At 36.7% G+C, this 18,203-nt stretch overlaps 1 protein-coding gene across 2 annotated transcripts in view; it reads right to left on the bottom strand.

Moving 5' to 3' along the window:
- Nucleotides 1-2,677: 2,677 nt before the first annotated feature.
- Nucleotides 2,678-18,203, bottom strand: part of LOC5568481 (mitochondrial folate transporter/carrier) — a 33,144-nt gene continuing 17,618 nt past the window's right edge. The window contains exons 3-7 of one of the 2 annotated variants that reach the window (XM_021840289.1): nt 6,536-6,689; nt 6,224-6,464; nt 6,038-6,151; nt 5,827-5,972; nt 2,678-3,306 (exon numbers count right to left, since the gene is read on the bottom strand). In XM_021840289.1, the coding sequence (XP_021695981.1) occupies nt 3,177-3,306; nt 5,827-5,972; nt 6,038-6,151; nt 6,224-6,464; nt 6,536-6,689 (785 nt within the window). In that variant the 3' untranslated portion in view covers nt 2,678-3,176. Of the gene's footprint in view, nt 3,307-5,603; nt 5,973-6,037; nt 6,152-6,223; nt 6,465-6,535; nt 6,690-18,203 lie in introns of both variants that reach the window. The other variant, XR_002499445.1, reaches the window with a different exon arrangement.

Here is an 18,203-nt window from a genome sequence, read left to right on the forward strand (position 1 = left end):
CAACAACATTATAACTGCAACATTTCCAATGTTAGTTCTAACATTATAGGGCAGCAATTGTATTTCTGCTCTGTAGAATTTCCACCGCTCGTTATTTGTTTTTGAGATAGTCGGATATGGCGTCGGATAACTCTTCGGGAGAAATCAAACGGAATCCTTCAAAAACGTACTTAGAATCTTTTTTATGTGGATAGACCTATACCCCATTTTTATGTTTTGAACTAGCTTTACATAGACATTCCACGAGATTTCCGTGTATTCTCTAATATTGCAACCTTTCAGTCAACGTCTTCCTTTTAATTGGCTGCCCGAAGTAGATATAATAATATTGTAATGTTTGGCAACATCTTTTAGAGAAGTTCCATGATTTCTAATAGCTTTCGAAGCTTGAGTATAGTGTCTCTTGAATTATCTGCACGTTATGTTTTTCTATGATAATTGCGAACCATGTTTACTTATGGCTACTTGAAGAGAAAACACAAATTCAATCTCTAATGATAAACTTTTCACTTGCCCCACCTGATAAGAAAATTGACGGTGTTTAAATTCAGTTACTTTTAGGTCTACGTCGAATTAATTCTAAAACTTTTTTTATTGCAGTTTGAAACTGTCATAGAGGACAACTGGTCGGTGTTCAGACAGACTGAACCAAGTGCTTTTTAATGGTTTCAGGAAAAAGTACCACAGGCATTTGAAATGTAGAAATATTGGCATCATTCGTTGTAATAACGTAACTTATCTATTTGATGATACATCTGTATCAAAACAGCATTTTAAAAATTAAAATTTATGGAATCCTTAACGTATCTTTAGAACGCCAAAATATCATCTAGTCCGGTCTGTCTGAACACCGATCAACTAAGAAGTGGTACAGGAAATTATTTTCCGCAACTTTTTTCCACTGAAAATAGGGAGTCGATGCCGGTTATGGACCCTTTGCGTATTATGGACCCCCTACAGAAAAACATAAAATTAACACTCAAAGCAACCTTATTCCTATGAAAATCCACCGGGGGAACTTCGATTGCATTGTTAGTCAGCAGTTTCAGGCAAAATATTTGGTTTGAGGCGCATAAATACAGATATTTGAACAGTTTTGTAAATGAAATCACACAAGAGGGTCCATAATACGCATTTCCAGGTGGGTCCATAATAGGCACGTCGGCAGCGAGCCGGATTACATGGGAATCAAATGGAGGGTCCATAATACGCAACGTCAAATTTGTAAACAATCCTATTATGGACCCCGGGAGGGTCCATAATAGGCATTCGGATAACAGTTTTCCAAATGTATATTTCTCTGGGAAAATCGTATGATTTTGTATGTTGCATGAGTGTACTGTGAAGTAAAGACATTGAACTTGTTAAAAGACTCCACAAAACGTATATCCGCCTGATATATAATTGCGGAAAGGCGTCGAGAATGAATTTCAGCTACTAAGGGGTCCATTACTAGCATTGACACCCTATTAAAATAAGATTGTACGCCGCCAACTTGTTACGGAGTAACAGTTGACAGGTTAACAATTTTTCGCTCTATTATGCAATAATGGGTGAAAAATCTAAGGAATTTCTTACCTATCGTAATGTTCTCAATGGCCTCAAAGGTTTACGCAAGAGTTCAAAACGTTAATTCACATATTGAGTCAAATATATCATTTGTTTTCACTTACCCCATTTACCCACTTGCCCCGCGGTACCTTATTGCAATTTTATGCTCTCAAAAAAGCATTCGCTTAACGCTCCGTCATCGTAATCATCGTCATCATCGAAACTTCAAAAGCAGTTTTTCTATTCAAAACTGAAAATCATTCGATGAAAATGTGTTCATTGTGTTTCAACTGGGTGAACACATTTTCCTGAAAATTTTCTTGATTTTGAACGAAAAAACTGTTTTTGAAATTTCCCAAATCAATGACGGATCCTGCCCCCTTAAGGCGACACGCGAGACCATGTTATTTTTCCTATCTTTTGTCTCACTCTAACAATTATCATCAAAACTTTGTGGAAGCAAATCTCGAGTTGTAGTGAACCGATGATGCTGAAAATGTATTAGGTTGTGCACTACATAATATAGAATTATAGTGATACATTTTTCGCATCGATATATGGAGTGGTGCTTGGGATTTGCTTCTTCAAATGGATAGAGTGATTATGATGACGTCCCGTGCGGCCTTAATCTGTTCATTATGCCCCTAATAACCCTATAACTGCACATAGCCAGTCATGTGTTGACAATCGAAAGATATGATGAGCCCCTGAAGGTATACCATTGGAGGGTGTGGCAAAATTACATACCGCCGTGCGGGGTGACATTGGGCCTAGGGGGTGACTTTGACCGCCTCTTTCGGTGCATCTCATGGCTAGTAGGAACGCCAAAAAAACAGTCTATGACCATCTATTGGCCATTTGTAACGTATTCTAGAAACTTGACACATTGTTTTCATCATTCAGGCATTGGCTTGCTGTAAAAATCTTGGCCCAAAATCACCCTTATGGACCAATGTCACCCCGCACGACGGTACTCGGTAGACTGACACAACGATGTTAGATAGTGAATACAAAGAAGGCAGCAGCACATTTCTTAAGAAAACACAATTGCTTTAAATTCACATGAAAAATCTGACCGTAGAGAAAAAATCTTTTGACGTTTCGGAATGAATCAAATGAAACCCAATTGTTTTGTAATAGAAACTGGCGTGTACTAAAGCATAAAGGTCGTTCATTCCAATCTGCTGAACTATTCTGGATTGTGACTTGCCTCGAAACGAGACGCTCCAGAACAGAAGCTGCTGTATTGTCCTTCCACTGGGGTGGATCCTCACTTAAATTTACATTCACTAGGTATATTAGGAACGAACCAAACAGAACAAAACTAAAAAGGGGGCATCCGATGCCACCAATTGCGTATTTTAACTACCTATGGCAAACAAGATCCTAACTCAGCTAGAATAATTTGGTTTTGTCCGGCGGAGGGAAAATGGATACGCTTTTGAAAAGCCCATTTCCCGTTTAGTGCAGTCCAGTCCAGTATCGGATGGGTCATTGCGGCGAGCGATCTTTTCCGTCGTGGGTGAAAAGATCGAGCAATGCGGTTAAAGTTTGGGCAATTTTGGCGCTAACTAACCTACTAACTGATACACATAATAACGTAAAAACTAGATAAGCCTTCTAATCTACGACTTTCTGAAGGCCAACAGATAGCGCGACACGTTCTCGTACGTAACAAACGTGACCATCGTCGCCGGCGTTACGCGCAACAAGTTCGGACCGAGCCCCTTATAGAAGCCACGCCACGATTCAAATCTGAAATTCGGTAGAAAGAGAAAGGAAGGAGAAGAAGAAAACGTCTTTATTAATCTTGATATTCACTTTGTTTCGATTTTTTTTGCTTATTTTATTCTTTTTTTCTAAAATATATTTTTCACTTTTCTTGTTTTGTTTTTCTTCATTTGCATTTGGGGTTAAAAACTAACAGAAATGGAATTCAGGATGTTCTGACTGTGCAGGTTGTACTGAATGGAAAACTAGCTTAACATAACTTTAAAGTGCTTGCTTTTGTTTGCTACGTTCAGATTAAATTAAGTCACTTTTTCTATTCTGTATTTTGCTAATCGAACATTCCTCGATGGATTGTGGGTTGAAGTTTCACTATAATGTTTGCTATGTGTTAGTACAGGAAATTAAACTGAATTAAAAAACTACAGCCGTTACACAACGTGATCATCCCTTCTGAATAATGTTCGCTGAAACGGTCCACTATTTACACTTAGTCTTTCAATGTGTTCAAATTTATGCTCGTTCGATAACTCCTGTGGAGTGAGTAAAGATACTGCATTCGGATGGTCAAATTGATGGACCCCTCGTTACATATACAGTATTGGACAAAACATTTGCAACTTTTTCGATTTTCCATACAAAATGACCAACTTTGATAAACTATATCTCAGGTATTTATGGACCGATTTGAATGAAATTTTCACAGAATATCAGACATAACTTGAATTTTACATATATTTTTGAGTGATTTTTCCAATCACAAGTTGGAAAGCAGTAACGGTTTGACTAAAGTGAATTTTTTGACGATTTTTTATAATTGACATAACTAAACATATTGAAGGAATAGCTTCATGGTATCTTCAGCAAAGTTGTAGATTTTGACGAGATGAATAAGTTTGCTAAAAACTGTTTTGATTTTGAGATAAAAAGTTTTGAATTTTTCGTCGAAAATTACACTTTAGTCAAACCGTTATTACTTATAAACTCGTGATTGGAAAAATTATTCAAAAATATATGTTAAAATTCAAGTTATATCTGATGTTCTGTGAAAGTTTCATCCGAATCGGTCCATAAATAACTGAGATCTAGCTTTCCGAAGTTGGTCATTTTGTATGGAAAATCGAAAAAGTTGCAAATGTTTTGTCCAATACTGTAATTAAAACCGTTTTAAGGGACCTCTTTGCTCCCTAAAACCACCATCACTCTAAAATTTCTTAGACGCACGTTTTTGGAAAAAAAGAAAACATAGGAGCTTCTTTTGGCCGCAATATTGCATTCCACGAGAAAACCTGAATTTTATTGCTGTTCGCAACAATCGATTTCAAAAGTGTTGGCATCATTGAAAAGCTAAGCTAGCTTTACATAGAAGTGGTGAAAATCAGAGGTGTATGTTTTTTAATTGAAAGTTATGTGCGATTTTGTGAAGTTATGTGCACCACCACGATAAGAAATGTTTCACAAAATCGCAAATAACTTTTGATTAAAAAAATAAAACATTCACCTCTGAGTTTTACATATTTCTGTAAAACTAGCTCAGCTTTCCAATGATAAAAAAAAAATTGGAATCGGTAGCTGCAAACACCAATAAAATTCAGGTTTTCTCATAAAATCCTAAATAGCGGCATAAATCAATTTGACAGCCACAAATTATTATTTTTGCAAATGAAACTCCTTTTTTTTACCAAAAGCATGTTATTGTGAAGGAATAATCCAAGAAATTTCTTAGTTATGACAGTTTTATTGAGCCAAGAATTAACAAAAAAGAAGGGGTACTCAAAAAGGTTTTGATCATGACTACCTAAGGGTTCATCAATTTCAACATCCATATGCAGTTTCTTTACTAACTCGACAGGAGCTTTCAAATGAGCATAAACTTGAACATATTCAAAGACCAAGTGTAAACAGTGGAGCGAGAATTACTCTTCTATGAAGCTCTGATCGACAGTCACGCGACGACTCATGAGAGAAATGAGAAAAAAATGGAGATGAAGACCTACCAACACCCAAAGCATATGAATTATAATCAATCGAAAGAAAAGTAAAGAAGCAATTCTCCAGTTACAAAAACTAAGATGGCTTAACATTGAAAATTTCTTTCAACAAGACACCCACAAAGAGGCATCCTCTTTCCGAACTCTAATAATAATAGTAATAACTTTTTTTTCGTCTAACAAATCCACTTTTTCTCGTACATCGTATGGGTGAAATGAGTTTTACGAATATCGCATTGAACACTGAACACTTCTTACATAGCTAGTAGCGGGGACGACATTCAAAAACAAAACGAACATATCGACAAAGTAGCTTTCCTATACAAAACGTACTTAAGTATATATTACTCAGGACAGCCTAAGAGGAGAGAATCTCTGTTACAGTGTTTGCTATTTCCTAAGTCATCTCACACTGTCTGACTGAACGACCGACTGCACCGTGTGCTGCTAGTGCTTGGTGAATTGCTCATAGATCAGCATCACGAGGCAGATGTTGGGCGTCACGTGGACTAAGTACGGCATTAGGCCTTTGTAAAACCCTGACACCCTTTCGTACCTCCATGTCAGCTTGATGCAGTCCCATGTGCCCTTGTAATTGTGGTTCTGGTCTTGCAGGCGGGCCCGTATCACCTGATATGGATAGGTAGCTGCAGCGGCGATAAGCTTCGAGACGGCGGCAAACGTCAAATACTCTACGGTGGTCTGCAAGAGATCGAAAATGGTCACATTCTTGCCCGTTTGACCTCCTCAACATTCCTCAAACTTACCAACTTGGCATCGATGGGCCGCTTCCGGTTTTGGTTGTAGCGGTTCTTCATCTCTTCGTACGTCATGAATTGAAGCGCACCGTGTGACACTCCCAACATTCCGGGTACGAATCCCTGCAAAACAGAAAACACCCACTCAATATTGTTCACCCTTTCAGAAACCCTGGAGAAGGCTGGTAATCATACACTGTACAACCCCCGGATGCCCTCGGTTCGGTAGATTTTCTTCAGTCCGTCCACCATGCCGGCATAGCCCTTCTGTCCGGGTTCGTTAAACTGCAAGCACAGTCTTGTCTTCACCACCCAGATTGGATTGGTCATCACCAGGGTCAGAATGCCGGCTTCGGCTGCCGCTAGCATGTGCAGGGCCGGCCCCAATGGTTGGGCCGTGTTGCCGTCCTGGATCCACGTTTTGATTGAGTTGTAACTGTGGGTGGGACAAAAAATGATTCATTTGAAATCTGCTACATCTAGAAAGCAGACTTCGATGCGACTTACAACAAGAAGTAAAATCCCCATGCACTTCCGGATCCCCAGATGTTTGGCGTGACGCCTTTGTAGAGACCCCGGAAGCCTTCTTGCCGAAAGATGGTGAGAAACGCTCCTGTGAGTCCTCGGTACTGAGGCAAGGTTGCTGTTCGGCCATCGTTTACTGAAAAAATAGAATGAAAATGATTTTTTAACAGACAGTACTGATTATAATCAAGTTAATTGAATTCTTTAAATTGCGAACATTCAACATTTATAGATAGGGCTGAAAGTCTCTTTAATATAACAAACCACTCATTCGGAGATAGAGCAGACTGATGTTTAACTCGACAACTATACTGGCGTGAATCGTAAGTCAGCCTCATCTGCACCTTCGTTTAAATTGGGTTGATATCAGTTTGCAACACATCCACCAATAGTTTTTCAGCTGCCGAATCGTGTTCGATTCAAGTTGTGCGAGTGCGAAAAAATAATCGCATCAGAAATGTGGGGTTTTTTTATTCCGTTATGTCCGGTTCGCGTTGTACGAGTGTTTTGGATCCCGCGCCCGTACGTGGTGGCCGAACTCGAATATCACGAACTTGAGCGCGAGAAAACAAATTAAAACGATTAACTCGGACGAATTAAAACGGTCCAGACCCTCGGTCTGGCTTTTGCCAAGTTTCCCCTCTACCAGGACCAATACTCAGACGGACTAGGCAATGGCGCCCACATGAACACTGTTTTTTTATTAGTATTGTGACATGATAGTTTTTGAAAAATACCCATATTCCCTTGCTTCTGAGAAAAGGAAGCGTTGTGAAAATCAGCAGCTCCCTCAGAATTTGTTTGGAATAGTAGTATAGTAGTGTCATTACTAATACTGTTTAGTCGAAATCTTTATTTATTTATTTCGTCAATCAATAGTAGACTACACATTTGCTTAATTCTATGTTGTATTATATCTTAAGGAATTAAAATATTGTCTTAGCTTTGTTCGCGACATGGTCAGATCAATTTCTGTGCAATGCTGATTATAAAGAGACATCATTCGATTCATTGGGCCGAATTTTGCATAGTTAGTTCGATGATTATTTGATGCAAACAAATTCCGATTTCTTAACTGTCTAGCGGGCGTGTAGAAATTCAAACATGATAAAAGATTGGTGGAATCAATACGCTGCAATACAATATCATTGACAAATGAAATCATGGCTATTTCGCGACGCTCATTTAAGGTTTGAATATCGATAAGCATGCATCGAGCCTCGTATGATGGCAGTGGAAACGTTGTCCAGCCTAATTTGCGTAAGGCATATAAAAGAAATTGCTTCTGTACTGATTCGATTCTATCACCATGTATTTTTATATGCGGAGACCACACAATACTACAATATTCTAGAACTGATCTTACATAAGCAATGTACAAGGTTTTAATCGTATATGGATCCCGAAAATTGTAGCTAAAACGCTTAATAAAGCTCAACATATTGGTTGCTTTATGGATAATCGTATTATAATGATCAGTAAAGGTAAGTTTAGAATCTAATATGACACCTAAATCTCTAATCTTATCGCACTTTTGAACAATTTGATTTCCTAAAGAGACAGTAATCTGTGGTGTATTCCTTTTTCTGCTATATGTGATTAAATTACATTTTTTGACGTTTAATTGAAGTAAGCTTTTGCTACACCATTTATCAAATATACTTATTTCATTCAGATAAATGTCGCTATCTTTGTTGCTATTGATTTCCATATAAAGTTTCATATCGTCGGCATAAATCAGAATTTTAAGATGTTTAAGCACATATGAAATATCGTTAACAAATAATATAAATAACAATGGACCTAAATGCGAACCTTGGGGAACTCCTGATGTAACGTGAACAGGTTTAGACATTTTTCCCTCAAATCTAACTATTTGTTGGCGATCTGTTAAATAAGATTCAATCCAGTTGAGGAGTCTCATCGCAATTCCCATTTTATTGAGCTTGAAAATCAACATAGGAATGTCTAGTCTGTCAAATGCCTTACTAAAATCGGTGTGAAGTGCTTCGACGTGGTTACCTCTATCCATTGCATTCAAAGTGTAATTTACAAATTCCAAAAGGTTTGTTGTAGTAGAACGACCTTTATAGAAACCGTGTTGTGTATTCGTTATTCTATGTTTTATTTGGCTGAACACATTTTTATTTATAATTGATTCAATTAGTTTTGGAATGGATGAAATAATAGCAATTCCACGATAATTTCGAACATCAGATTTTCTACCAGACTTGTAAATGGGTATGAGATACGATCTTTTCCATTCTTTTGGAAATCTGCTCATTTCAAGTGACTTGTTGAATAGCCAAAATAATGGTGCTGTAAATTCATTAGCTAAGTTTTTCAGTAAAATAGGTGGGATTCCATCTGGCCCTGATTCTTTGGTGGAATCTAAATTCTTCAGTCCTGTTAAAATGTCCTGTAAAAGTATTTGACTTACACCGATATCGCTTGTAAAATCAGGAAAACTAGAAAAATATTCAAAGTGACGATCTTTATCCGAAAAGTTAGTAAAAGTCTCTTGGAAAAAAGTAGCAAAAAGATTGCACATACCATCTGGATTATCAGCTGCTCTATCATCCAATGTCATTTTAGATGGAAAATTGTTAGACTTCATCTTCGATTTAGCATAATTGAAGAAATTCCTAGGGCAAGATTTTAAATCATTTTCTATTTTTGTGTTGTACTCTTCAAGCGCAGCGGATATTGCTTGATTAAGTTGGTTGACAATATACAAATAATTTTCTAAACTTTCTCGAGATTTTTGTTGCCTGTAAATTTTATGAGCCTTTTGCTTACGATTTTTTAAATTAGTTATTTGCTTATTAATCCAAACAGGGTTTTTCGACCCATTTCTACGACGTCTTCGCAATAAAGGAACTTCCATTTGAATAATTTCCGACAAAATTGAATAAAAATCCGTCACTGCGATTTCTAAATCTCCCTGGTTTTTCAAAACGGATTGCCAATCTATTCTATTTAATTTTTGTTTAATTCCGTCATAATTAGCGTTTTTATAATCAAATAAATTTGACTTTGAGTCACAGTTGTCAGAATTGTGATTATTGTGAACAAAAATTGAGTACTCAATAGCTGTGTGAAATGCTTCATTTTTCCATAGTGGAGAAACAGATTCATTCACACAGAAATCATCCATAATGTTTGAGAATAAGAAGTTTTGGACTTCAGTTTTGCCGGTTTTTCACATGATTTATTTGATTTAAACCTAAAAATGCAGCTTTTTCAAAAATAAATTGTAATGATTCATTTTCACCGACAACCGGAAGCAGAATGCTTTCGTTTTCGGAATCACGAATAAAATCAGCATTACGCTGATAAAAGTCGCCATAGATATGCACTTTGAATTCTGGAGATAACTGGGATACAATTTCATCAGCAGTTTGAAAGAAAATTTCATATGATGATTTGCAAGCTTGGTCTGGCGGAAAATACACAGAAGCAAATATATGTGTTTCTCCGGCGATGTGTGCTTTCACCCACACATGTTCAAATTCTTTATGTGTTGATGAAATAATTAATTCTGAATTGAATTTAGTAGATATTGCGATGAGAACTCCACCACCAGACATTCTTTGGGTTGAATGGTTTTGAATAATTTGTCCTTCAAGTGCTATTCTGATTACTCCTGTCTTCTACAAGTCTTAACAAAATTAGGCTGTTTAGTAAGAGTTCTAGTTAATTTCATTTTTTGTTGTTAAAAGTATTTATTGGTCATTACGTTCATATATCCTTGAAGAAAAAAGTCGCTTTCCTTGTCTGTTCAACAATTTTTCGAAACTAGCAAGTGTACCCTAATGATCGATCTCAGCGTCTTACTTTCCAAAGTCATTTTTATAGTGAATATTGAAGAGTAAAGTTACCTTAGGCTTCTATTACAGTCTCCTACAAGATTCACTTTTCGGTGGCAAATGCAATGCTTCACAACGCCTACTTTCTACATGTAAATTTTGCGAAAATGAAGCTGGAATTAGATTATTCATACCGCTGTTACAAAAGAGGTATTTCTTATTATGGAAATGTAAAAACCATATGAAAATAAGATTGTCGCCACTTATTTCTACTCAATGAATCTACTAGTCATTTTCCTAAGAGTCCCAAAGTATTCCCTACGTCGTATATGATAACGATGTATCTAGCTAGCTAATAGTAAGAGTGGCTACGGATCATTCTGGTTAGCAAAAGGCGAACTGAACGTCACCAATAGTATTAATGTCCACTTCGAATAGATTCATTATTTGAAATGGGCATCAATTCTATCAATGACGCAGAATGTCCGTTGGATCACATCCGAGATATTATTGCGTCTATGCCATATGAATTATGACGCGGCTTTAAGGTGAAACATCTCGGAATCCAAAGATGGCCGGCACAATGGCCGGCTTCTCCCCCTACTCACGTTTTCAAAGGCACAAAACTGGAGAAATAGTTGGCAAACGTTCCTGATCTTCTTATTTTAAGCTTTCTACTAGTGCACAAAGCCAAAATAAAAAATGCAATGCCGTGGGATACTTTCTTCGCGAGATTTGTGCCTTTGAAGTTTTAGTGCAATCTTAGAAGATGATTCCAGACTGTTTCACCTTAAGCAAAAAAGCCAAAATGTGATACCACCACTACAGGTTACGCCTTTGGTTTCCATCATATGGGCTAATGCATAGTTTCCCAAACTGTGGGTCGCGACCCCCAGGGGGGTCGTGAGCTAGTGTTTGGTGGGTCGCGAAAAAAAAAATCTTTCTTTATCTATTTTCTAAGTTTTGAATGTTTCCTCGATCTTTAGCCACTTCATAACAGACATTATCTTCATTAATTAAAAAAATAAATCTTGTGGTGATGAACTATGCAGGTCAGAGAATACTAAATAATGATCACAATTTGATTTGAACATTTATCTTAATCTTAACTGTCAAAGTCGTTAGGTAGTAACAAATTCCTGATGAACAATGTTGCTGTAGTTTGAGTTTCCGTAAGAGAAGAATGAAAACTAATGACTTTCAAATATTTAATTTTCCTCAAACACTGAAAGTTTCAATTGATTTTGAGTATGATTTTCACGCCTTGTCATTGATCATAGACAAAGTATCGAAATACCATGCAAGTTACAATAAAGAATTCATTTTTTCAATAATTTATACCTGGTGGGTCGCGAAAAAGACGCCTGATGGCTAGGTGGGTCGCGCACCTAAAAAGTTTGGGAACCTATGGGCTAATGGATTATGCCCTCCCCAGTCTTCAAAAAATCCCACTCCAAGAGCTGCTAAGATTCAAAATCATCAAAGCAAGATTTGTTTCGTGCGCATCTTTTGTTCAAATCCAGGCATGCGATTAATCACGCTACGTGTATGAGAGGATTTAATCCCAGGATTCAATCCTTGATCGATTGTTTGCCGGTAAAAAATAATCAAGTTAGCATCGATATTTTTCTCATAGTTGATTGAAACTTTGTCTGACAGGATACTGGAAACATTTCTAAAAGATGACATTGTCAACTTACAGTTGGCTGGAAGCCTTGCGACCATTTTTGTTGGCATTTTGACCGGCATGTAATGACTTCTCAATCAGATGGGACGATGAGACACTTTCTCTTAAACAGAGCATAAATAAGATGCAATCAGGTATTTTGGAATTAATTTCCGAGAAATTTAGTAAAAAGTAGTAATATGACGGTCAAATCTTTGACTCAATTCATTTTAACACGGATGATAATGACTGATAGTGGGGACAACGTGCAGTCCACTGGCACTGATTCACTGCAGTGTTTCGAAACAATAATTAAGCGTTTCATAATACGCGTATAATGTCATTGCCTTCTTACTTCTCCTCCCATTATGTAGATTTCATTTGTCCTAATCCCCTACGTAACGTCAAATATTCGCATTCGAGATGAAGAGGGATTCCATGACAGGGATTCAGTTCTGGGATTGAATCCTTGCTAGAATCACGCCCGCTGAGATTGAAAAATAAGGATTTAAAACGATCCCACGTTTTGAGATGGATTCAAAGCATGCTTGTTTAAATCTGGGAGTAAAAAGATGATCTTAGAAGACTGGCCCTCCCATCGCGGCAAGGTCGCATAACCAAGGGGAGGGATTAACTCGGACGACGAATTAAAACGCGTTGTTAGCGGTAAAACAACAATAACAAACTAACTTTTTACATTTGGACAACATACATAACATTCACTTTCATACATGTATGCGCTGTGTCGACATCAAAGGGTAACAGATACACAGTCGAGTCCAGCGGCGGCGGTAGGTAGGGGCTATCCGCATTTCAGTTGTCCCCAACAGAGTGCAAAAAGATTTTCGTGATAAGTCGAGGATCGATCGCCAACTGGTGAGCTTGTTTTATGCCTATGATAAGTTACAGCATGGACGTTCTAAAGGGCCAGAATGAAGTTTTGTGCTTGTGGTGAGCACTTAAAGATGGAATGGAAGGTCATTACTTCACGTTCACGCTTTACTTATACTTCTCTGAAAAGTTCTATACAATAATCGACCCTGAGCTTAACTATCTAAATCAACTAAATGGGTTGCAAATACAATAGTCGTTCTGAACTTACTAACATGCCGTCGCGTTAATTAAAAAAAAATCCGTTTATCTACATCCGTCGAACCATTCTGAATAGCCGTTGTGAGAATATCACCAAGAACTTCTCACATGCAGTAAAGCTGGATTTTCCTACATAGAAACATAAAGATTTTCGCTCTTCCGGATTCATTTTTTATTGTTCATCATCAGTTTTGTTGAAATGTCCTGAATGCCGTACAGAGATCATTGCCGTACACGCTGTGAACTAGAATCGAAATTCATACATTTTGCCTTATGCAAGGAGAAACGATTGCATTTTATAAAGTGGATACTTTGTGTATGCTGTATCTTTTTAATTTATCAATGAAATTTCAATCAGTTTTCTGCACATCGTTTGACTAGTATTGTATAATGTTATGATAATAAAAATTCTCCAAAATTAATTAAATTTCACACGAATATGGAACAACGATTAGAACGGTCGGTTTTTGGAGGTTATAAAAATCAATGATTGTTAGAAATTGGCTGGAAAATTCGACAATTTATATTTTTTATTTTCAAAAAGGGCTTGTTCTTCGAAAGTATCATCAACTAGAAGCCTGATGGAAAAAATCAAGTTATTTTTGGAACAACAATTTTACAGATATAATAACATCATTTTCCCCCTATATATTTAGAGAAAACCATTTTAAAATTGAAGGGGATCGGTATGAGTAAAATTTTTTAGTTAAAAGTACGTCCTGACGGAAGTCCTAATATAGTATTAATATGAAAAATGACTTACGCCTTCATAGAGTTACTTATTAAGTCCCCAGGTGACATTTAAAGCACAATAGATACACAATTGCTTTATTCTTAGAAGACCTTTCAAAGTACATTGACAATCATCAAAATTGGCAACACTGCTGTAATAAAATCGACTTCATTTTGCACCTATTATTTTTGTAATATGTTATTCTGAGATTACCAATTGAAATTTTCGGAGAAAACCATTTACAATTTGCTGCAGATCGATAAATATGCGTACACGATTTTAAAAGTATGAGACTTTTTAGTAAAACTACCATAAACAGTAAAATTTGTGCTTAGGACTGTGGTTTAAACGCACGATTTGGCTCTCGTTTGCACAAATATAGTATATTTAGTAAACCAGACCAGTTTTGAACACGCTTTTTACTTTCCTCTTTTGCTGGGAGTGAAAGGATGGTGTATCAGCAAATTTAGCCATAAATGGGTGCATCACTAAAGTTACCTAATGTCAGAGAATGGTGGAATATAGTTGATTTTTTTTAAAGCTATACCTTTTATAGAATATTAAAGGATTCAAACATACAATATGTTCATAAAAATTAGGATTTTTGTTTTGCGAAAAATAATGTTAAACTTTGACGAACAGCTTTTCTTAGGAGTTTTTGGAAAAATTATTTGGCTCTTCAACCAAAAGCATTTTCTAAGATCTTATATTTTAATAGTATTGTAGAATAATAGTTGAACGATGCACAGAAAACCGATTACGATTTTATCAATAAATAAAAAAGATATAGCAAAAACAAAGTGTCTACTTTATAAAATGAACAGTCCTTACGAATGCTTTATGTATCGTTTTAGCCAGGGTTTCTCAACCAGTGGTTCGCGGACCCCTAGGGGGCCGCGTCAACGTTTCAGGGGTCCGCGAAGCCATTGAGAAATAAGTGTCGTTTTTCTTGGTGGCGAATAATAAACCTCTCATACTAAGTTTGTTTCAAGAAAGCATTTGATGTATCAAATATTATTGAAATACAACTGATGATGATGATGATAGCTACGCAAATATTGATGTCATGCTATCCAAAAAAAAAAAAAAACAAAAATGCACATGAGGATAAATTAAACTGCACGCAGTCGTTATAATTCTATTCCTTAAACGATGCTCAATGTTTCAGCAGTGTGAGTTTGAAAGTGAAACTGGGATCGTTTCTAGAGGTCTTATTTATTTGAAATATTTGCAGCTTGATCCTTGTCAGTTATAATTTTGCAAGTTTACTGGTGAGATCTTCGAACAGTTCCTCTGTTCCCTGGCAGTTATCGGCAGGATTTAAAAAGTTTTCAGAGAGTTTTTGGAAACAAAATTTAACGATTTCATTCATTTCGATTTACTCCTGAGAAGCCAATCATAGACTTCCTTAAAACATCAATAGATACCATGTTTACCGAGGACTTTTTGAATTTCTTATTGAGTCCTTGAGTAAATCTTGTGAAACTTTTCATACAATCTTGTGAATCTCGAGACAATCTTTAATGGACTCATGTGATTATCTCATTACTTATTCCCGGCGCTTTTGATTTATTTTGGCAGGAGATTTTTGGAGATTTCTTGAAGGCTACAGGGCTCATATTTTGCAACGAGTCATAATTTTTATTCCTTGAATGCGCCCGCATTCACACAACGCGCATTATTTTTATCGTTCATGGAAGATAATGAGACACGATAAAGAAATAGAGCACACAATATCCTCTGTTTGGTGCCGATCACCGTGTGTCACCACGTGTAACATTCGCTGACACTCTCTCATTCTTGTTGTTACCAATTTTAAGCAAAACATAAATCTCTCGAATGGCTCGATATCTCTCTCGTCACGTACCATGAGAGAGAATGATTACCAACATTCATAGAGTTCTCCGAATGCGATGTGTCACGAACTGTTGTGATTCATGAACTGTTACACTCTCTGAATACACTGCGGAACACGTTTTTGTCTCAAGCACCAAAATACTGCTATTTACTAAATTAAGATAGCATGTCTGGTTTTTGAGATATTCATCGTTGAAAATGCAAAATTTGACTAGTTCATCCAACTTGCATGCAAGTTTGCCAGCTTGTATGGCAATTTATTCGCTTAATTTGTCATAGAATTTAAACTTCATGTGTATAACAACTATTATCGACAAATTTCATAATACTTTCGATGCTCAAAAGTTATTTTTTGATGAATTCGAAAAGTATTGTATTTTGCCTTATAAGAGAAATAAAGAATTTTGTATGGAGACTGCAAGCATGCTGTAAAAATCGATTGAATCTAAATTTAATTGTTCAATTTCAACCAAATTATATCTAAAATGAAGGTTCAAGTCCTATTTTACATGCTACTTTCCAAATTTTGGATTGGGATCCCGGTGTATTATGGAAGGCGTGAGTTTTCAAACTTATTCTGGATACTTTGCCCCTACTCCCTTGTACATCAATAAAATAAAATAAATAACTATATCGTGCAGAAGTTATTTTTTTTTTCATTTTCAACTTCTCTCCCGCAGTCATGTTTGTATAGTCAGCCTTTAGTCCTGAATAATTCAGATTCTTGTTCAGGCATGATGAAGCGACATGAAAATAAATGTAGTTAACGAATGAACTTCTTGGAAATTACACACAAAGCCATGTTGCAGTCTATGTTGACAAAATGTAGCACATGTCATATCCAAGCTATTTATAATCATTATAGAAAAAATGTTAATTAAATTGATTGTGTGGAATATTAATCAAATACAACAATAGCGATTGTATGGAAAACCCATTTCTCCTAATAAGCATTATTGATGTGAGGAACATGAAATAGACTGCCATCTAATTATACGCGAACAAGAACTAACTAGTCATTTTCTGGTCTTGCACGTCATGTATTATGTAGTATTTTAGTCGTTTGTACTACTAATCTGAAAAGAGGTCACTGGTATATAATATTACATAAACTTATTCCATTCAATAAATCAAAAGTATAATTTTAGCCGAGACTCCCTTTGCAATTCCTTATTCTCCCCGTACCCAACGAAGAAACATTCTTAATCGCCGAAACCAATGAGTACTGAGGGAGTTAGAGTGCTATCGTCGCTATCCCAATCGCTGTCCTCTTCATATTCTGACTCGATTAGTAGGCCGAAGAGCTTCTTTGTCTGCTCCTTCATTTTTGTTCTGTCTCTTGCTAAAATTGTAATGATTCTCCGCTTCTCTCTCTCGTCTTGACAAATGAAGAACATGAGTACGCCGGTCTGCCTACTTTCTTCGGATTATTAATTTTGAGTTAGTTCCGCTTCCAGATTTCCACCGTAGGTGCTTCGAATTATATGGTCGTATTAATTCAGCCATGATACTCGAATCTTGTTATTTACCGTGTAGCCTTTTAGTCACTTTGGAGCAGCTTGTTGATAATCATCATCTTCAATTGCGTCAAGTGATCCAGCAACTTCAGATGCTTGCTGGTCTCCTGGACGGAATGCCTTTTGCGCTTTACGTAGGCGATCTGCTGTTGGTGCTCCACGTGTCATACAGCTGGTAATCTGAGCACCTAGGTTTTTCATGATTGTCACCACTGGCAATTCGTATTTTTCAAATTTGCCGATTGTCTCCGGAGCCCTGTTGTTTGTTATATCGGGATCGCGATAGAGAACTTCCGTTTTGCGAACATTTATTTCTAAAGCAATTGAAAATAGCAATGGTTTCAGGATCTCAAGCAGTATCTTCACCCACACTGAATGCATGGCAGCTTCAGTGAATCTTCATTCCATAGCTTAAGCTCTTGAATAAATTTTTGCACAGATTCCAGAATATGGTGTAACATGAATATTAATAGTTGAGAGCTTATTCTTTGTTCATACCACTGAAAAGATGTTATTTCATGTCAGCATGCTTCAACTATTCTGTTCACTAATGCTTTGGATACACCCATTTATATCAGAAGAATTTTCGCGTATATTTTATAAACGGTGGAGCATAGGGTTATACACCTGAAGTCATCAATGGATTGAGGATTGGACGTTTTTGGTATAGGAATTTGAACAGCTTCCTTCCCCTTTTTTGGGACTTCGTTTGTTCTGAACACTTGTTTAAGTAGTTGTGTCAATTAATCCAGCAGTTCTTCGCTTCCATATATTACACAAATTCTCTGAGCAAATTATCTAGAACCGGGCCGCAGTTGTTTCTACTATTCCAAATAATCGATCTAATCTCCTCCTTTGTAGGCTCTTCTCTTGCGTCCTTGTCTTCAGCCCCCAAACATTCTTGACTATCACGATCTGGCAGGCCAGTTGCTCTATTTTATTTTACTAGTTCAGTGTTGAATAGAAATATATTAGC

Source organism: Aedes aegypti, chromosome 2 (genome assembly GCF_002204515.2).
Source record: "Aedes aegypti strain LVP_AGWG chromosome 2, AaegL5.0 Primary Assembly, whole genome shotgun sequence".
NCBI lineage: Eukaryota > Metazoa > Arthropoda > Insecta > Diptera > Culicidae > Aedes > Aedes aegypti.